The 21,389-nt window shown below is 51.6% G+C and overlaps 1 protein-coding gene across 1 annotated transcript in view; it reads left to right on the top strand.

Annotated features, from left to right (window-relative positions):
• SOX6 (SRY-box transcription factor 6) overlaps window positions 1-21,389 on the top strand; it is a 416,902-nt gene that overhangs the window by 303,564 nt on the left and 91,949 nt on the right. The window contains 2 exon segments of the mRNA XM_077453685.1: window positions 4,135-4,225; window positions 4,228-4,254. Coding sequence (XP_077309811.1) covers window positions 4,135-4,225; window positions 4,228-4,254 — 118 coding nt within the window.

Genomic DNA, 21,389 nt, shown 5'->3' with positions numbered 1-21,389 from the left:
CACCCTTTTCTGAAGCCCATCGGAGCCTCAAAATTGCGTAAAAAAAAAAAAAAAACATTAGAATCCATGCATCCAGTGCCCTTCAGGGATGGGCCACCCCTGGAAGGGAGAGGAGAAGGGAGGAGAGGGAGAAGAGAGGACAGGGGGAAGAGAGAGGAGAGGAGAGGGGGGAAAGAGAGGGGGGAGAGAGAGGAAAGGAGAGGGGGGAGAGAGAGGAAAGGAGAGGGGGAAGAGAGAGGAGAGGGGGGAAAGAGAGAGGAGAGGAGAAGAGAGAAAGGAGAGGGAGAAGAGAGAAAGGAGAGGGAGAAGAGAGAAAGGAGAGGGAGAAGAGAGAAAGGAGAGGGAGAAGAGAGAGGAGATGAGAGATGAGAGGGGGAAGAGAGAGGGGGGAAGAGAGAGGCTAGGGGGAGAGGGGGAAGAGAGCGGAGACGAGTGATGAGAGGGGGAAGAGAGGGGGGAAGAGAGAGGAGAGGGGGAAGAGAGGAGGGAAGAGAGAGGAGAGGGTGAAGAGAGAGGCTGGGGGGAAGAGGGAGAAGAGAGAGAGGAGAGGAGGAGAGGGGGAAGAGAGAGAATATGGAGAGGAGAGGGAGAAGAGAGGAGGGAGAGGAGAGGGAGAAGAGAGAGGGGAGAGGAGAGGGAGAAGAGAGAGGGAGAGGGGAGAGGGGGAAGGGAGAGGAGAGGAGAGGGGAGGGGAGGGATCAGAGGGGGGAAGAGAGAGCATGAGGGGGAAGAGAGAGGAGAGGGGGAAGAGAGAGAGGAGAGGGGTAAGAGAGAGAGGAGAGGGGTAAGAGAGAGAGGAGAGGGGGAAGAGAGAGAGGAGAGGATGGGGAAGAGAGAGGAGAGGGAGAAGAGAAGGGGAAAGAGAAGAGAGGGGGCAAGAGAGGAGAGGGGGATGAGAGAGAGGAGAGGATGGGGGAAGAGAGAGGAGAGGGGCAAGAGAGGAGAGGGGCAAGAGAGGAGAGGGGGAAGAGAGAGGAGAGGGGCAAGAGAGGAGAGGGGGAAGAGAGAGGAGAGGGGGAAGAGAGAGGAGAGGGGGAAGAGAGAGGAGAGGGAGAAGAGAGGAGAGGGGCAAGAGAGGAGAGGGGCAAGAGAGGAGAGGGGCAAGAGAGGAGAGGGGGAAGAGAGGAGAGGGGGAAGAGAGAGAGGAGAGGAGAGGGGCAAGAGAGGAGAGGGGGGGAAGAGAGAGGAGAGGGGGAAGAGAGAGGAGAGGGGGAAGAGAGAGGAGAGGGAAGTGGGAAAGAGAGGAAAGGGGGAGAGTTTGGATAAGGGGAGGGAAGAGATGAGTGCTGTGGAAGGGGGAGGAAGAGAGGAGATGGGGAGGGCAGAGATGAGTTGCCGGGGGGGGGGGGGGGGGGGGGTGTGCAGAGATGAGGAGAGAAGAATAGTGAATAAATAAGGGGAGGATCTAAGGAGAGGGAATGTCCCGCCCCCGTCTGTCCCGTGTAGATAATGAGGAAGGGGGAAGAGAGAGGAGAGGGGGAAGAGAGAGGAGAGGGAGAAGAGAGGAGAGGGGCAAGAGAGGAGAGGGGCAAGAGAGGAGAGGGGCAAGAGAGGAGAGGGGGAAGAGAGGAGAGGGGGAAGAGAGAGAGGAGAGGAGAGGGGCAAGAGAGGAGAGGGGGGGAAGAGAGAGGAGAGGGGGAAGAGAGAGGAGAGGGGGAAGAGAGAGGAGAGGGAAGTGGGAAAGAGAGGAAAGGGGGAGAGTTTGGATAAGGGGAGGGAAGAGATGAGTGCTGTGGAAGGGGGAGGAAGAGAGGAGATGGGGAGGGCAGAGATGAGTTGCCGGGGGGGGGGGGGGGGGGGGTGTGCAGAGATGAGGAGAGAAGAATAGTGAATAAATAAGGGGAGGATCTAAGGAGAGGGAATGTCCCGCCCCCGTCTGTCCCGTGTAGATAATGAGGAAGGGGGCGGGGCTGTGACCCCACAGATCATTTCTTGGCGGTCTCCCAGGTCACAAACTGAACTTTTTCTTCTACCAAAACTGAGAAAAACAAACCGCCGACGCCGCTGAGCCCCGCCCCCTCCGTGTCTTATTGGCTTTGTGCTCGGCGTGGATCTCTCCTTTAAGTGCGATATTAGATATTGATGATGGATGATGTTTCTTTGTCACCCGGTAAACATTTTGGAAATTTCTCGGTGTTTTATTTCCTGCCGTTTATTATCCTTTTATTTATTTTTTTCTTTCGCTCTGCGGCAGTAAGTCCCATCTGGCGCCGTCCTATCAGGGGCGGGCTCGGCGGGTAACAATGTAACATGTCTTCATTAAGTTTACAGACAATAATAAAATGTCTTGGGGCTGCTGACAGGAAGTGTTTGTCTGCGTTTCTGCGTTTTATTCTTTTGGCGGGATTGGTATTCCTGACGCAGTGCGTTGCCTCGTTCCTGGCGAATATGGTAGCGCATCAAGTCATAAAGTGTCAGCGAGAGGCGGGAGCCGCTAATGGAGGGAGAAATTAGTTTTATTTCTTGCAATGATGTCGCAGTTTTACTGTAAATCTCACGCCATCTGCGTTATCGCCGAGTATTTAATATTCCGCCTTGATGCCGCCGCCGGCTGTAAAATGTTTGTTATGCGCAGACTTTTAGGATTTGTTACGGTTTTAAATATAAAAATGAGAAGTAAAAAAAAAAAAAACCTGAGAAATCGGAGAAATGGCGCAGCGACTGACATTCGTCATTCTCGCAAAATACACAAAAAAAAAGTTCCTGAAAGAAGAAACCGGAAAACCTAAAGAGGAGCTCCGGACAGGTCCAGGAGCAGCCAGGCAGCCAATACAAGACCTGACATCGGCTCCCGCCCCCCACGGCACTTCAACTATTATGGCACTGCCAGGCACTGCTGTGTGGTACAAAGATCATTCTAATATGTGCGAGGTACTGGGGGGTGTAAGGAGAAAGGTAATGGTCCAGGGGTGGGGGGGGGGGGGGGGGCTGCTTGGCGGGGTGGATAAGTAATTAGACGACTTCCAGGACAGAAGGTGAGATAGGAGTCTGCAGGAGTCTGACACCAGATCAGCCCCTGCTGCAGCTTTTGCACCTTGTGACTTGCTACAAAGTTACAATGTTCACACTGATCACTGGGGGGAGGGGAGACTGAGGAAATGATTCCTCCTCCTTCTACAAAGTTACAATGTACAGTCTGATCACTGGGGGAGGGGAGACTGAGGAAATGACTCCTCCCCTTCTGCAAAGTTACAATGTACAGTCTGATCACTGGGGGAAGAGACTGAGGAAATGACTCCTCCTCCTTCTACAAAGTTACAATGTACAGTCTGATCACTGGGGGAGGGGAGACTGAGGAAATGACTCCTCCTCCTTCTACAAAGTTACAATGTACAATCTGATCACTGAGGGAGGGAGATTGAGGAAATGACGACTTCCCCTTCTACAAAGTTACAATGTACAGTCTGATCACTGGGGGGAAGAGACTGAGGAAATGACTCCTCTTCCTCCTTCTACAAAGTTACAATGTACAGTCTGATCACCGGGGAGGAGACTGAGGAAATGACTCCTCCTCCTTCTACAAAGTTACAATGTACAGTCTGATCACTGGGGGAGGGGAGACCAAGGAAATGACTCCTCCTCCTTCTACAAAGTTACAATGTACAGTCTGATCACTGGGGTAGGGGAGAATGAGGAAATGACTCCTCCCCTTCTGCAAAGTTACAATGTACAGTCTGATCACTGGGGGAGGGGAGACTGAGGAAATGCCTCCTTTTACCTGTAGCAGACTGATGCAGAGTCGCTGATTGTAGCTTTTTTTTCTGGTGTTGCTGTAGATGAGGAATGTATTTATGGAGGTTTGTGAAGTGAATGACAGGTCCTCTTTAAGGCTCCTTCAGTATGGGGGAGGGGGAGGGGGGTGTCGGTCAGGAGCAGCAAAGCTCAGTCACTGCACAGAAGGAAGCAGCGCCCGCCCATGTAATGGAGGAGATGTAATATTGATTATATGTAGAACATTGAAGGGGTATGACACCTTTGAGGGGGGAGGGGAGCGGAGTACAATGGCGGCGCTCCCTTTGATATGATAATGGGGGGGGTGATGCGGAATGTCGGGGGGGGGAGGGGGGTCTCGGGGGGAGATGATCTGCCAGGTTGGATTTGTTCGTTGTCTGATCTTGGTCTTGTGTTCTTCAGGTTCAGGGTCACATGCCTCCCCTCATGATCCCAATCTTTCCACACGACCAGCGGACATTGGCGGCGGCCGCGGCGGCCCAGCAGGGGTTCCTCTTCCCCCAGGACTGACCTACAAACCAGGTAGGTGTGAAGTGACCCCCCTTTGCGGGGCGGGGGTGGGGTGGGGGGGTGGTGAAGTGTGAAATTTGTCTATCTGTGTGAACATTTTATAAAATAATATCTGTGAGCGAGAAAACCGCGCGCCCGCTGAACTAGATGCCCTGTGAGGTCACACCTTCCAGATCACCAGGGAAGACGATTATTACAGAAACTTCTCTTAAACCTCGGAAAGTATCGCGGGGGGAGGGGTTAAAGAAGCTCTCTGTAGACACCCCCCCAGGTGATTTCCTCCCATTTCCTGTGCCGGTGACAACCTGTGTCCAGGACAGGAAGTGAAGAGAAATCTTCAGGGGTGGTGGTGAAGCCAGAATAAAACATTCCCTTTTCAGCACAGTCGGGAAGTCTAGAACCCCTGCCGGCTTTTTATTGCTGCCTGTGAGATTTTTCCACGTTTCCTGTCCAGGTGACAACATCAAAGATGGAAGCTGCCATGGCTCACTTGCTGCAGGCGGTGCGGTACCAATCAGCTTAGTGAGTGACCCGCAACAAGCGTAGGTAGGTCCAGTGTCCAGGCTCTTCATCCTCAATTCAGGTCCCTGAATAATGGAAGGAGGATGAAGGGGACAACTCTGGAACATCAACCTTCAAAGACAAGTCAGCAATGGTAGCTTCCCTTGTCCGCCCCCGGCCGGTCCCTGCTTTCCTATAAAATACCCGGGACAGACTTTTCAAGGGATGGAACCCGATGACCAGAAAAGACCCAGGATGTGGGGTCACTGGGAGAATCCAGAATAAAGTGCCACATCAAGGACGAAGAATCCAAATAGGAGGTTCGGGCTAATATGTGACAGACAACAGGTTTCAGAGGTCAGGAGACTCCCCCCCCCCTTCATCAGGATTTGGTAGGGTAACGAAGGTGGAGGTTGGACCAGCTGCTGAGGACTGTGCCTCATCCCATCACATTATATCCATCCTCCTACTGAATTACTCCCAGAGTTCAGCCTCCACCTTCATCATCATTTCAAGTCCTGATGAAGGAGACATCTGACGGCCGAAACACGCTGTCTTACAGGTATATAGTCTAATATATGACAGACAACAGGTTTCAGAGGTCAGGGGACTCCCCCCCTTCATCAGGATTTGGTAGGGTAACGAAGGTGGAGGTTGGACCAGCTGCTGAGGAGTGTGCCTCATCCCATCACATTATATCCATCCTCCTACTGAATTACTCCCAGAGTTCAACCTCCACCTTCATCATCATTTCAAGTCCTGATGAAGGAGACATCTGACTGCCGAAACACGCTGTCTTACAGGTAAATATTGGACAAATAGGTAAGTTGTACTAAAACAGTCCATCATGGTCCATGCATAAGTCCAACATGTTTTAAGGGTCAGACAATACCCCCCTCCTTTAAGACTTGAGTCCAACCTCCACATTCATAAACCTTCCCAGCCCTGATGAGCATCTCCTGACCCCCAAAAAAGCATTGGTTACATTTATGGAAGAGAACATAGACAAATATCAGGTTCATTCCACTAAAACAGTTCAAACATGTTCCATACATGTAGACAACGCGTTTTGAGGATCAGGAAACTCCCCCTTCATCAGGATTTGGTAGGGTTAGGAAGGTGGAGTTTGGACCAGCTGCTGAGGAGTGTGCCTCATCCCATCATTGCATCCATTCTCCTACCGAATTACTCCCAGAGTTCAACTTCCACCTTCATCATCATTTCAAGTCCTGATGAAGGAGGCATCTGACTGCCGAAACACGCTGTCTACAGGTACATGTTGGACAAAGGTCAATTCTACTAAAACGGTCCATCATGGTCCATGCATAAGTCCAACATGTTTTAAGGGTCAGACAATACCCCCCTTCTTTCAGACTTGAGTCCAACCTCCACCTTCATAAACCTTCCCAGCCCTGATGAGCATCTCCTGACCCCCCAAAAAAGCATTGGTTACTGTTATACCTGAAGGGTTCCACATGTACTGTCACTTTAAGGCTGGCTCCACCCAGGAGTGATGACAAGGGTCAAGGGTTATAGTAGCCATCTTAGAGCACATGTAAGGAGCATAATAAGATGTACTGTCCTGAGATGCATGCTGCAGTGTACAGTGAGTACTGACATAAACATCCATTGTTCCAGACCAGAGTCAACTCAGAGGATATAACAGTTACATTTATGGAAGAGAACATATCAGACAAATATCAGGTTCATTCCACTAAACAGTTCAAACATGTTTCATACATGTAGACAACGCGTTTTGAGGATCAGGAAACTCCCCCTTCATCAGGATTTGGTAGGGTAATGAAGGTGGAGGTTGGACCAGCTGCTGAGGAGTGTGCCTCATCCCATCATTGTATCCATTCTCCTACCGAATTACTCCCAGAGTTCAACTCCACCTACATCAACATTTCAAGTCCTGATGAAGGTGACCTCTCCAGACTCTCGAAACGCGGTGTCTACAGGTGTAGAATATATTGGACAAATAGGTTAATTCAAATTAAACTGTCCAACATGGTTCATACATTTGTCATGCCTGTTTCAGGGGTGAGGAAATACTCCCCCCCCCACCTTCATCAACCTTCCCAGTCCTGATGAAGGGGGCATCTCCTGACCCCAAAACCTTGCAGATCTCCGATAAGAACCCGGGCCTCCCAGATCTCCGATAAGAACCCGGGCCTCGCAGATCTCCAATAAGAACCCGGGCCTTGCAGATGTCCGATAGGAACCCGGGCCTTGCAGATGTCCGATAGGAACCCGGGCCTTGCAGATGTCCGATAAGAACCCGGCCTCGCAGGTCTCCGATAAGTACCCGGGCCTCGCAGGTCTCCGATAAGTACCCGGGCCTCGCAGGTCTCCGATAAGAACCCGGGCCTCGCAGGTCTCCGATAGGAAACCCGGGCCTCGCAGATCTCCGATAAGAACCCGGGCCTCGCAGATCTCCGATAAGAACCCGGGCCTCGCAGATCTCCGATAAGAACCGGGCCTCGCAGATCTCCGACAGGAACCCGGGCCTCGCAGATCTCCGACAGGAAACCCGGGCCTTTCAGATCTCCGATAAGAACCCGGGCCTTTCAGATCTCCGATAAGAACCCGGGCCTTGCAGATCTCCGATAAGAACCCGGGCCTTGCAGATCTCCGATAAGAACCCGGGCCTTGCAGATCTCCGATAAGTACCCGGGCCTTGCAGATCTCCGATAAGAACCCGGGCCTCGCAGATCTCCGATAAGAACCCGGGCCTTGCAGATCTCCGATAAGAACCCGGGCCTCGCAGATCTCCGATAAGAACCCGGGCCTTGCAGATCTCCGATAGGAACCCGGGCCTTGCAGATCTCCGATAGGAACCCGGGCCTCGCAGGTCTCCGATAAGAACCCGGGCCTCGCAGATCTCCGATAAGAACCTGGCCTCGCAGATCTCCAATAAGAACCGGGCCTTGCAATCTCACCTGCCCGCTGTGATTCTCCACTATTCAGTTATGTGCAGATTGATAACATGGAGGGCCACCCATACAACACTTGCCGCATGCTGAAAGGGATTTTGGATTTCCTCCCACTCAGAGATGAACTGATTCCCCGCAGAACGTCTCGCCTTTAATTAAAGAATTAATAAAATGCAGCGAAACTTAATTAACGAATTTGACATAAAAATCTCTCCTTCCGATTCGCCCGTCTTCTGATAACAACTTGCAACATCGCCTTCATTTTCAATTCCGATTTGTAACAAGTTACCTGCAAGATGACAGATTCCGTGTGTGCCGCCGGTGACATCCACTTCCTGTCTGCAGAACATTGCTCCGTCCTACCTACCCCCCCTGGACACACCTATACCCTCCCCCTCCTGACAGATCTATATTGAGATCTCTGCAGAGCGTCGCTCCGTCCCACCCCCCTCCTGACATATCCATATTGATATCTTCTGCAGAGCGTCGCTCCGTCCCCTCCCCCTCCTGACAGATCCATAGTTATATCTTCTGCAGAGCATCGCTCCGTCCCACCCCCTCCTAACAGATCCATATTGATATCTTCTGCAGAGCGTCGCTCCTTCCCACCCCCCTCCTGACAGATCCATATCGATATCTTCTGCAGAGTGTCGCTCCGTCCCCTCCCCCTCCTGACAGATCCATATTGATATCTTCTGCAGAGTGTCGCTCCGTCCCCTCCCCCTCCTGACAGATCCATAGTTATATCTTCTGCAGAGCATCGCTCCGTCCCACCCCCTCCTAACAGATCCATATTGATATCTTCTGCAGAGCGTCGCTCCGTCCCATCCTCCTCCTGACAGATCCATATTGATATCTTCTGCAGAGCGTCGCTCCGTCCCATCCTCCTCCTGACAGATCCATATTGATATCTTCTGCAGAGCGTCGCTCCGTCCCCTCCCCCTCCTGACAGATCCATATTGCTATCTTCTGCAGAGCGTCGCTCCTTCTCACCCCCCTCCTGACAGATCCATATCGATATCTTCTGCAGAGTGTCGCTCCGTCCCCTCCCCCTCCTGACAGATCCATATTGATATCTTCTGCAGAGCGTCGCTCCGTCCCCTCCCCCTCCTGACAGATCCATAGTGATATCTTCTGAAGAGCGTCGCTCCGTCCCCTCCCCTCCTGACAGATCCATATCGATATCTTCTGCAGAGTGTCGCTCCGTCCCCTCCCCCTCCTGACAGATCCATATTGATATCTTCTGCAGAGCGTCGCTCCGTCCCCTCCCCCTCCTGACAGATCCATAGTGATATCTTCTGCAGAGCGTCGCTCCGTCCCCTCCCCCTCCTGACAGATCCATAGTGATATCTTCTGAAGAGCGTCGCTCCGTCCCCTCCCCTCCTGACAGATCCATATTGATATCTTCTGCAGAGCGTCGCTCCGTCTCCTCCCCTCCTGACAGATCCATATTGATCTCTTCTGCAGAGCGTCGCTCCGTCCCCTCCCCCTCCTGACAGATCCATATTGATCTCTTCTGCAGAGCGTCGCTCCTTTCAATGGGGAAGACGTTTTGGGATTAGTGAAGCCGGAATTTATTTGTATTAAATTTCTGGTTGAATTTTTTATGAACTTTTTTTTTTTTCACTTTTAAACTTTTTCCCGTCAAACTTTCTAAAATCCGCAAACCGATAAAAGAGAAAAGCGGGAGTCCCAGCACAGCGCCGAACCCGCCCAGACCGGCGAATTAGCGGCGTCTCTCCGGTGCGGGGGAAACGCGGCGGAGAAATATTGTCGGCGTCAGGAATTTATTGTTGGTTTAGCGTGATCAAGGCCGTAAAAAGAGAAAATAAAGGCGGAATATCAGCATGGGAGGACGTGTTTTATTCATGAGCCGTAATCAAACATTCTTCTATAAATATTACATTATGTGGAGACAAATAATCGCGGCGGCATCCATGTTATCAGAGAAATCGCGTCCCGCTAAATTGCTACAAGACAGGAGACCCCCCCAGCCCCCACACCGTCTCCTCTAATTGGACGGGACCATCACCTGTGATGTGCGCAACAAAGAATCACCGCAAAAAAAAAGTCACAAGTTTAATTGGAATAAAACGGAGAGACAATAAATTCCGCGGCTGACGGACGGACGGCGATACAATGCGAGACGGGAGATTGATGATCACGCCGCCATGTAAATTGGCGATGACACCGCATTGTCACTCTGCGCCCCGATCTGCAAATTGCTGCAACAATAAGCACCGTTCTACAGGGATTCATCTTTTCTGCTGACAGCGGCGGCGTAACGCCAACCGCCACCATCGCCGGCGAGTAATTACACTCCGCCATGTCAGAGCGAAACCGAACACAACGTCCGAAAATTTCTGAACGTTGTCATTTGCCAGATAATTTTATTATTCTACTTTCTTCCTAAATAAACTGCACCAGAGGAGCTTACACTCTAATTTCCCCTCCCCCCACAGTGAATGAATGAATGAATGAAATACTTATATAGCGCACAATGCGAACTGAATCGCCTCTAGGTCACATCAGTCTCTGTACAGAGGAGCTTACACTCTAATGTCCCCTCCCCCCACAGTCACATCAGTCTCTGTACAGAGGAGCTTACACTCTAATGTCCCCTCCCCCCCCACAGTCACATCAGTCTCTGTACAGAGGAGCTTACACTCTAATGTCCCCTCCCCCCACAGTCACATCAGTCTCTGTACAGAGGAGCTTACACTCTAATGTCCCCTCCCCCCACAGTCACATCAGTCTCTGTACAGAGGAGCTTACACTCTAATGTCCCCTCCCCCCACAGTCACATCAGTCTCTGTATAGAGGAGCTTACACTCTAATGTCCCCTCCCCCCACAGTCACATCAGTCTCTGTATAGAGGAGCTTACACTCTAATGTCCCCTCCCCCCCACAGTCACATCAGTCTCTGTACAGAGGAGCTTACACTCTAATGTCCCCTCCCCCACAGTCACATCAGTCTCTGTACAGAGGAGCTTACACTCTAATGTCCCCTCCCCCCACAGTCACATCAGTCTCTGTACAGAGGAGCTTACACTCTAATGTCTCCTCCCCCCACAGTCACATCAGTCTCTGTACAGAGGAGCTTACACTCTAATGTCCCCTCCCCCCCCACAGTCACATCAGTCTCTGTACAGAGGAGCTTACACTCTAATGTCCCCTCCCCCACAGTCACATCAGTCTCTGTACAGAGGAGCTTACACTCTAATGTCCCCTCCCCCCACAGTCACATCAGTCTCTATACAGAGGAGCTTACACTCTAATGTCCCCTCCCCCCACAGTCACATCAGTCTCTGTACAGAGGAGCTTACACTCTAATGTCCCCTCCCCCCACAGTCACATCAGTCTCTGTACAGAGGAGCTTACACTCTAATGTCCCCTCCCCCCACAGTCACATCAGTCTCTATACAGAGGAGCTTACACTCTAATGTCCCCTCCCCCCACAGTCACATCAGTCTCTGTACAGAGGAGCTTACACTCTAATGTCCCCTCCCCCACAGTCACATCAGTATCTGTACAGAGGAGCTTACACTCTAATGTCCCCTCCCCCCACAGTCACATCAGTCTCTGTACAGAGGAGCTTACACTCTAATGTCCCCCCCCCCCCACAGTCACATCAGTCTCTGTACAGAGGAGCTTACACTCTAATGTCCCCTCCCCCACAGTCACATCAGTCTCTGTACAGAGGAGCTTACACTCTAATGTCCCCTCCCCCACAGTCACACACTATTATTATATATGTATACAGCTCTGACATATACCGCGGCGCTGTACAGAGATCACCGAGTCTTTGTACGCTGTGCGGTTCTCGGCTCTGATTGGTCGGCGCGGCGGTGAGTCGCTCTGTGCGATGTTACGTCGCTCGCGGTCGGTCAGTTCAGGTCTCAGAGATGGTGGGGGAGGGGACGGGGCGGCAGGTCTGGGCTCGTCTTCTATTCTTCCAGATATGAAAGGAATCGCTCAGCGAAGAATCTCGGATCCGATACAAATGTGAGAAAATAAAATGCTGCAACATGTCAGCTGACGGCGTGCCAAGATTCTCGCGCTTCCCTAACCCTTTCGCGTCCCTCTGCGGAGGGCGATCGGACGGATTTATGTAATATGCACATTCAGTTGCTGCGGGTTAGCGCCATTCGGGGGGGGGGGGGGGGGATTTATTTTCACTTCCTGCCCAGGTGACCACACAGGAAGTGAAGGGAAATCACGCTAACTGGCAGTCAGCATTGAAAACTCGGCAGAGGCTCTAACCCTTCTACTCTATCCAAAAAGAAGAGCTCTGGCTGAAGCTTTACAAATATTTTGCGATGCTTTCAATGCTGGCTGCCAGTGATTTCCCTGCACTTCCTGTGTGGTCACCTGGGCAGGAAGTGAAGATGAATCTCCCAGTGGGGACACGGTGTTCCCATCCTCCGGAGTGCAGCCCCTTATCCAGATTTGGAATAAATTACATTTCTGGATAGGAGGGTTGCCAGATGTATCAGAAAAGATGGCGGAACTCGTGTGTGAAGCGTCTGATGGAAGCTGTCACTCTCTGACTCCTGGCAGGAAAGTTGAACCCATTCACCTTCCGGTGAGTGACGGTGCTGCCCAGGAATCGGCACACAGCCGGAGTGTCAGCTTCCATCAGACACTTCTCACCGGCGCCGCGTTCTCCTCACCTTCCCCCGGCAGGAGAGTCATCGGTGAGGGAAACTGACCATTTGTGACAGAGGAAGGCTGGGATTGGTCACTCCATGTCTTTAGGATTTCTGAGCCTCCACCTCGGGGGTTGGGACTTCACTGGCTGCATGCTTGTTCAGCCCAGTGATTCAGTAAGCATTGAAGCCAGGAGCCAGGCAGTCTGCATTTTGTGAAGGAGGTCACCCACGACCGCTCTCAGCAGGGGTCCCAGGGAGGTCTTAGTGGGGGTCTCACCATGGCTCTCAGTGGGGGTCTCAGCGTGGGTCTCAGGGTGGATATCAGCGGGGGTCTCAGGGCGGCTCTCAGCAGGGTCTCAGGGCGGTGTCCTAGGGCAGGTCTCGGCGTGGGGCCTCAGGGTGGGTCTCGGTGTGGGTTCTCAGTGTGGCTTTCATGGCGGGTCTCAAAGCGGCTCTCAGCGCTGGGTCTCAGGGCTGATATTAGCGAGGGGTCTCAGCATGTCTCTCAGCGGGGGTCTCAGGTCGGATATCAGCAGGGGTCTCAGGTCAGATATCAGCAGGGGTCTCAGGTCGGATATCAGCGCAGGGTTTCAGCGGGAGTCTCAGGGTGTCTGTCGGCGCGGGGTCCTAGGGCAGGTTTTGGCACAGGGTCTCAGTGTGGCACTCAGCGCAGGCTCTCAGGGTGGCACTCAGCGCAGGCTCTCAGGGCGGCTCTCAGCACAGGCTCTCAGGGCGGCTCTCAGCGCAGGGTCTCAGGGTGGCACTCAGCGCAGGGTCTCAGGGTGGCACTCAGTGCAGGGTCTCAGGGTGGCACTCAGCGCAGGGTCTCAGGGTGGCTCTCAGCGCAGGGTCTCAGGGTGGCACTCAGCGCAGGGTCTCAGGGTGGCACTCAGCGCAGGGTCTCAGGGTGGCACTCAGCGCAGGGTCTCAGGGCGGCTCTCAGTGCAGGGTCTCAGGGCGGCTCTCAGCGCAGGGTCTCAGGGTGGCACTCAGCGCAGGGTCTCAGGCTGTCACTCAGCGCAGGGTCTCAGGGTGGCACTCAGCGCAGGGTCTCAGGGCGGCTCTCAGGGTGGCACTCAGCGCAGGGTCTCAGGGTGGCACTCAGCGCAGGATCTCAGGGTGGCACTCAGCGCAGGGTCTCAGGGCGGCTCTCAGCGCAGAGTCTCAGGGCGGCTCTAAGGGCGGGTCTCAGGGTGGCTCTCATGGCGGGTCTCATCGTTGAGTCTCAGGGCAGCTCTCAACCTGGCTCTGAGCGGGGGTCTCAGGACGGGGTCTCAGCGGAGGTCTCAGGACGGGGTCTCAGTGGGGGTTTCGAGGAGGGCCTCAGGACGGGTCTCAGTACGGTTCTCCTTTAAATGACCGAGCGGAGACAATGCGGCGGGTGAAGCTGGCAGAGCGGAATTACGAGACGCGACACATTAATAGCGGGAGAAGTCATTGTTGTCTCCGGAACGATCCATACATAGAGAACATAATGGGCCCCGCTGCCCCGACAAAAGGGCCCCATTAACAATTCAATTAATAATACATTAGTGCGACATTTAATTAATAATACACTCGGGCGGCGAGCTGCCATTCCGCCGCACCTTCCTCATTGTAACGTTTTTTTGCATCGCGCCAATTTCCATCCATTATTTCCCGCCGACTAATTGTGTGTTTTTTGTGCCCCGTCGCGGCGGATCGCGCCTTGTTTGGAAACAATGACAGCGGTAATGGCTGCACACGCGTGGGATAAAAGCCGCGGCGGTAGCGGTCGGGGAGAATTAAATTAAACTCTCATATTTCTGTCTTTTACGAGCGCCATAAACTCTCTCCTGAGTGGACGCGGCGCAGTAAAGATAACGACCTTGACCGTTTACTCGTCTAACACAAACGTTCGGCGTCATCCTTCTCTGTCCGCAACGCATCTTCCGCGCTTCTGTCTAATTGCTTACAGCATTAAATCTCTCCGCGCAATCCGAGCGGATTAATTACCGCCGGACGAACGGGCTCAGAGCGGGATTATACCCGTGATTGCTTTTCACTGTCTGCTCTGCGACTTGTAGAGCCGGCGATCCTCCGAGCGATGGGACGCCATTGATCAGACTTTACATTGTAACTTTGTAGAAGGAGGAGGAGTCATTTCCTCAATCTACCCTCCCCCCAGTGATCATATTGTACAATGTAACTTTGTAGCCAGTGACAAGCTGAGAGGTGGCACTTTCCATAGACTACAATCTGATGACAGGTCCTCTTTAAGAAGAGTCTCAGCGCTCCCCCCCCAGATGGCGTTATCAGTTGCCGGTGAATTTCCTCGTTCTTCATTTTTTGGATATAAAGTTGTTAGAAGAAGTGAAATGAAAGCCGCAGAACATCGCCTCCAACCAGAGCGCAGGGTGTGGTGCAATAAATAAAGGAGAACAAAATAACTGAAGAGACAGATAAAGAGATTTCACAGAATTGAAGTTCAGCAGCTGGAGAGCCACAGGGAGAATGTTCCGGAGGAATGGAGGAGAGATTAACCCTTCACCTGACTGAGAGAGGAGAGCCACGTGAGACAAGGACACCCTGATACTGGGGATCCAGAACAATGACACCCTGACACTTGGGGGTCCCAGAACAATAACACCCTGACACTTGAGGCCCATAGTATAGGGGGGTCTCTCCATTGCACCCCCTGGTTGTCTCTGCATGGCAGTGTATGATTGAGTAAGGGATGCTGGGTGGCAGCGTATGGTTGGGTGAGGAGCACTGGGTGGTGGTGTACGGTTGGGTGAAGGGTGCTGGGTAGCGGTGTATGGTTGGATGGCGGTGTACGGTCGGGTGAGGAGCGCTGGGTGGCGGTGTATGGTTGGGTGACAGTTGGGGTTGGATGGCGGTGTATGGTTGGGTGGCGGTTAGTTGACTGTGTACGGTTGGATAAAGGGATTCTGGGTGGTGGTGTACAGTTGGATGGCAGTGTACGGCTGGGTGAAGGGTTGTGGTGTACGGTTGGATGACAGTGTACGATTGGGTGAAGGGTGGTGGTGTATGGTTGGATGGCGGTGTACAGTTGGGTGACGGGTGCTGGGTGGTGATGTACTTTTGGATGGCAGTGTACGGTTGGTTGAAGGGTGGTGGATTGATGGCAGTGTATGGTTGGGTGAAGGGTGGTGGTGTACGGTTGGATGGCAGTGTACGGTTGGGTGAAGGGTGGTGGTGTACGGTTGGATGGCAGTGTACGGTTGGGTACTGGGTGGTGGTGTATGGTTGGATGGCAGTGTACGGTTGGGTGAAGGGTGGTGTAGTACGGTTGGATGGTGGTGTATGGTTGGGTGAAGGGTGCTGGGTGGTTTAGTACGGTTGGATGGCAATGTACGGTTGGGTGAAGGGTGGTGTACGGTTGGATGGCAGTGAACTGTTGGGTGAAGGGTGGTGTACGGTTGGATGGCGGTGAACGGTTGGGTGAAGGGTGGTGTACGGTTGGATGGCGGTGTATGGTTGGGTGAAGGGTGGTGTACGGTTGGATGGCGGTGTACGGTTGGGTGAAGGGTGGTGTACGGTTGGATGGTGGTGTACGGTTGGGTGAAGGGTGTGGGTACGGTTGGATGGCGGTGTACGGTTGGGTGAAGGGTGGTGTATGGTTGGGTGAAGGGTGGTGTACGGTTGGATGGCGGTGTACAGTTGGGTGAAGGGTGGTGTACGGTTGGATGGCGGTGTACGGTTGGGTGAAGGGTTGTGTACGGTTGGATGGCGGTGTACGGTTGGGTGAAGGGTGGTGTACGGTTGGATGGCAGTGTACGGTTGGGTGAAGGGTGGTGTACTGTTGGATGGCAGTGTACGGTTGGGTGAAGGGTGGTGTAGGGTTGGATGGCGGTGTACAGTTGGGTGAAGGGTGGTGTACGGTTGGATGGCGGTGTATGGTTGGGTGAAGGGTGGTGTACGGTTGGATGGCGGTGTACGGTTGGGTGAAGGGTGGTGTACGGTTGGATGGTGGTGTACGGTTGGGTGAAGGGTGGTGTACGGTTGGATGGCGGTGTACGGTTGGGTGAAGGGTGGTGTACGGTTGGATGGCAGTGTACGGTTGGGTGAAGGGTGGTGTACGGTTGGATGGCGGTGTACGGTTGGGTGAAGGGTGGTGTACGGTTGGATGGCAGTGTACGGTTGGGTGAAGGGTGGTGTACGGTTGGATGGCGGTGTACGGTTGGGTGAAGGGTGGTGTACGGTTGGATGGCAGTGTACGGTTGGGTGAAGGGTGGTGTACGGTTGGATGGCGGTGTACGGTTGGGTGAAGGGTGTGGGTACGGTTGGATGGCGGTGTACGGTTGGGTGAAGGGTGGTGTACGGTTGGATGGTGGTGTACGGTTGGATGGTGGTGTACGGTTGGGTGAAGGGTGTGGGTACGGTTGGATGGCGGTGTACGGTTGGGTGAAGGGTGGTGTACGGTTGGGTGAAGGGTGATGTACGGTTGGATGGCGGTGTACAGTTGGGTGAAGGGTGGTGTACGGTTGGATGGCGGTGTACGGTTGGGTGAAGGGTGGTGTAGGGTTGGATGGCGGTGTACAGTTGGGTGAAGGGTGGTGTACGGTTGGATGGCGGTGTACGGTTGGGTGAAGGGTGGTGTACGGTTGGATGGCAGTGTACGGTTGGGTGAAGGGTGGTGTACGGTTGGATGGTGGTGTACGGTTGGGTGAAGGGTGTGGGTACGGTTGGATGGCGGTGTACGGTTGGGTGAAGGGTGGTGTACGGTTGGATGGTGGTGTACGGTTGGATGGTGGTGTACGGTTGGGTGAAGGGTGTGGGTACGGTTGGATGGCGGTGTACGGTTGGGTGAAGGGTGGTGTACGGTTGGGTGAAGGGTGATGTACGGTTGGATGGCGGTGTACAGTTGGGTGAAGGGTGGTGTACGGTTGGATGGCGGTGTACGGTTGGGTGAAGGGTGGTGTACGGTTGGATGGCGGTGTACGGTTGGGTGAAGGGTAGTGTACGGTTGGATGGCAGTGTACGGTTGGGTGACGGTGACCTCCATTGTGATGTAGATTGGGGGGAGGAGGAGGTTGTGTAACGTTCCCGTATTGTGTGGAGAATGTCTCATTGTGTTGGGACACGTCGGGCTGTTGGGAGGCTCATTCCTCCGGAATATTTGGACAGGATCAAACAATGAAATTGCAGATAAATATCCAGTCATTCCAGTTCATAGCGGAGGATTTCCAGCCCAGCCTTATCACTTCCTAGAAGAGATCAGACTCCTCTCCTTGTATATATCACTCGGCACGCATATACCGAATATCCATTGTCTGGTGATTTGGTCCCTCACTTTATAGGTCAACCGGTGTGAATACCCCAAACCTGACCTTGTATTTCCAGATGAAAGGCGAAATCAGGCTTGCAGGGGGAGTGGCAGCCCAGCAACATGATTGGCAGGAGGAGGAGGAGGTAGATTAGGGTGAATCTGTTTGGGTTCGATTTAAGGGCAGACTTGGCAAACATTGCAAATTGCATACTTTAATGCCAACCTCATTGGGGCAAATTTAGGAAATCAATTCTGTCCATTTTCAAGGCTGATGGGAAAGGTTACTCTCCAACGAAGGGCATGGTGGGCTGGGCACTGCCAGGAGGGACACGTACCGATCCAAAAAGAAAGTGCCTTGCCAGGCGTGTCATCTTAACAATGTTCCCTCCACATGTTGAAGGCTCTTAGCCTGGTGTGGTTAAGAAGGTAGAAATGGGGGTTGATCGTATTCTCAATAGAGCCCCCCCCCTTCTCTGACCACCCAGGCTGCATGGTTGGATAAAGGTCTGGCATAGATTTTAGGGTGGAACCACACAGAAAAAAAAAAACACATAGCTTGGGGTGCCCCCAAAATTCCACTCAAAATGAAGATGTGGTGTTCCCCTTCAAAATGTATACAAGACCCTTATTGAGGATTGGGGTCTGGTATAGATTTTAGAGTAACCCCTAAAAAAAATGGAGCTTGGGGATGCCCCCAAAATTCCATACCAGTCCCCTCAGGTCTGGTATAGATTTTGGGATTTCCTTATTGTATGGGTTCCTCAGTGTCCATACAAGACCCGGGGGGGGTCTGTGTTTCTTTTGTGTGGGGCTCGACCTTAAAATCCATACTAGACCCCAATCCTGGATAAGGGTCTGGTATGATTTTTTTTTTTGGGGGGGGGGGCGCATGCTGGTAACCTGGCATGCACAGTGTGCTCGGTTGCTAGGAGGCAGGTGGCAGCTTGCATCCTAGCAACCAAAGTGCTTGTGGCCCTAAATGGCAGAATGTTGCCATTTAGTGGTAGTAACTTCACCTCTAAGCGAATGACTTCTGGGGGTCACCCTGCCTAGCTCACCCATTTGCCAAACAGCGAATACCCAACGTTCGCACTACCCAGGGCAGCCGTAAGCGTGAACCCCATCCCTAGTACTAAGATGGGCTCACAGAAGGGGGGGGGTCATGCCATCCACAGAATGTCAGGCTCTAAAAAGGGTTGTCCCCCTCCGCATCCTGTAAAGCCATTGGAGGGCGCCGGTGGGTCCCCATTACCTTCCGATGCAATTCGAGCATTTCTGTGTCTCAGGTTCCAATCTGGCTTCTGAAGTTGCCCAGAGTAAAAAAAAAAAAGCGAACAAAATGGCCGCCATCCCGCTCTCTTGGCAAGCGATAATAGATGCAGACGCTCTCCTGGCCCGATCAGCGATTCACGCACACAGCGGGCTCCGCGAGATCCGCGTTCCATTGACAAAACACTTTTATACGATGCGTTTACTCCGCAGTAAATTCTCTTTAAAGACGACGGATCATTGGCGCTGCGGCGTGTCAGAGAGACAAAAGAGGCGGCCATGAATTATTCATGATTGGGGGGGGGGGCACATCATACCTAAACTAGTTCCCGCTGATAGTTTAAATGCTTATTTCCAACCTCTTTAAAGCGTCATTAATTCTGCGGCGCCCTTTATGCGCCCGTTCTATATATTTCACCGGAGATGGAAAGGTGGAAAGAAGCTTTATTTAACCTAAAATTCACATTTTTATTTTTTTTGGGGGGGGGGGGGGGGGCGCGATTTAACATATCTGAATAAAATAAATGACATCAGAGCGAGCGCATGGGGGAGGGGGGTGTCGGTGTCATTAGATGCGATTTTAGTTTCCGGAAATAAATAAATTAAAATCACGCGAGTCGCCAACGAACCAAAATCAACCACATGGAAAGGGGAAAATAAGATGGCATATTTTGAATATTGCTCGGCGGGGGGCGGCGCAATGTAGTGTTCTGGGAGGCATTGTAGCCGACCGTCATAGGCAATCAGACGCCAATTGTTAGTGGACTGTGTGTGAGCGCTCGCTGTGCTCACTGGCCTGATGAGGTATTATGGGCCGAATGCAAAGCGGATGGCGAGATTAAGAAAGGACTTTTTTTTTTCTTTTTTTTTTAAACTTAACGTTAATGTGGAGTTGGTTGGGTGTCGCGTCCTGCCGGGGCGATGAAAAGTCGTTTTCGAGGTAGTTAGTTTATGCATTGTTACACACGCAGGCTGACGTGTACGCTCCGAGCGCGTAGATTTCCCCGCTGGAAGCAGCCTAGAAGACGATCACCATTAAATTCTGCTTTCTTTTGCATTATTTTAATCTCTTAAAGGGACTTTTTTTTATTATTATTTAAGGGAATTTTTAGGTATATTTAATTTCGTGACCTTGCGGTTAGTGAAGGGGCTCATTTGCAATCTTTCAATGCGCTAAAACGCGTGTCCTAGATCATCAGGATAAAATAGCGCTGCCTGTTTTTATCTCATGTGCTGCATTGCCTTTTAAAAAAATAAATAAAAATAAATGACCTCCATTTTGCTCTGCGTTTTGCACCCGCAGACGTTAATAGCAATGCGTCAAAATTCCCGTAATATGCATCTCAGTGCATTGGCCAATGGCTGTTAATGATCTACTCCAAATCCTAAATTCAAAAATGAATCGAAAAAACATCAACTCGCAAAGGAAACGCAAAGTGACACGCGACGAGGCGCTGCTAGTCCTCTGCTGCTGGTCACATGTCCAAAAACCCCACCCAAAAAAAAAACAGCCCTGGGAATACAGACTAAAAATAAATAATAATATTAATAATTATTCATCTCAATAACATCAACATTTTATTGATACTAATAATTAATATCAATAAAATGTTTCATATTATCATACAAATATATATTTGAATTTTTTTGTGTGGAAATCACACAGTGTGGGCAAATTTCTGCCAGTCACAGGCTAAGCCACGCCCCCTACAGCCTGCGTCTTAAAATAAGAGGGAGGTGAAGCCTCCGTCAATCTACATGTAATACGCCACCCCCTCATTGTGTTTAGCTGGTTAGTGGGCGTGGAGGGGAGGAGGGAGTGGCCTGTCAGTGATTATACGCCCACAATGTGTGACTCTGTAGTCACATGGGCTGCTCAGATGTGATGGGGAGGAAATGCTCAGCATAGAAACTCACTGAGAACTGAGCATGTGCAGAGCTGCCACCACCTCTCTTCAAACCCCCCTAAGCTGCATTGGGGACATGGACAGAAGGGGGAGATAGAGAGCCGCGGGATCAACCAGGATTTTTTTTTTAGCAGAATACAGAGAAGGAATCTCATAGTGATGAGTGTGACCAGCAGGAAATACGCCATTTATTTGTTGTTTTTTTATGATGGGGGTTCAGTGACACTTTAATAACTCCATCAGGAATTGGAATATAAGTAATAGGCTGGTGTGAGCGGAGCCCCCCTGTAAAGTGTTTGTCACAATTCTCATTTATCATAAAATATTAAAAATATGAACATTTCAGATCAAAATGTGGAATTATTGGGAATATTAAATTTCACTTTAAGGAGATCAGGATAATAGATACATTGTATCAGATCACATGGATAACAATGGGGTGTAATGTCCTCGTTACATTGTATAATATTACAGGTAATATTCGGGGTGTTCTCGTTACAATGTATAATAATAATATGATTGGATCAAATCAGCATAATTATTAATATACATTGTAGCAGGATAGCAGAGGAAATATCACCCTATTGGCCGGATTCTACTGATATTATACAATGATATATTATTATACATT

This window comes from Lithobates pipiens, unplaced genomic scaffold (genome assembly GCF_037356315.1).
Source record: "Lithobates pipiens isolate NorthernLeopardFrog02 unplaced genomic scaffold, aLitPip1_a1.2 Scaffold_24, whole genome shotgun sequence".
NCBI lineage: Eukaryota > Metazoa > Chordata > Amphibia > Anura > Ranidae > Lithobates > Lithobates pipiens.
The sequence above is the reverse complement of the archived record's forward strand: the minus strand, read 5'-3'. Positions and strand labels throughout refer to the sequence as shown.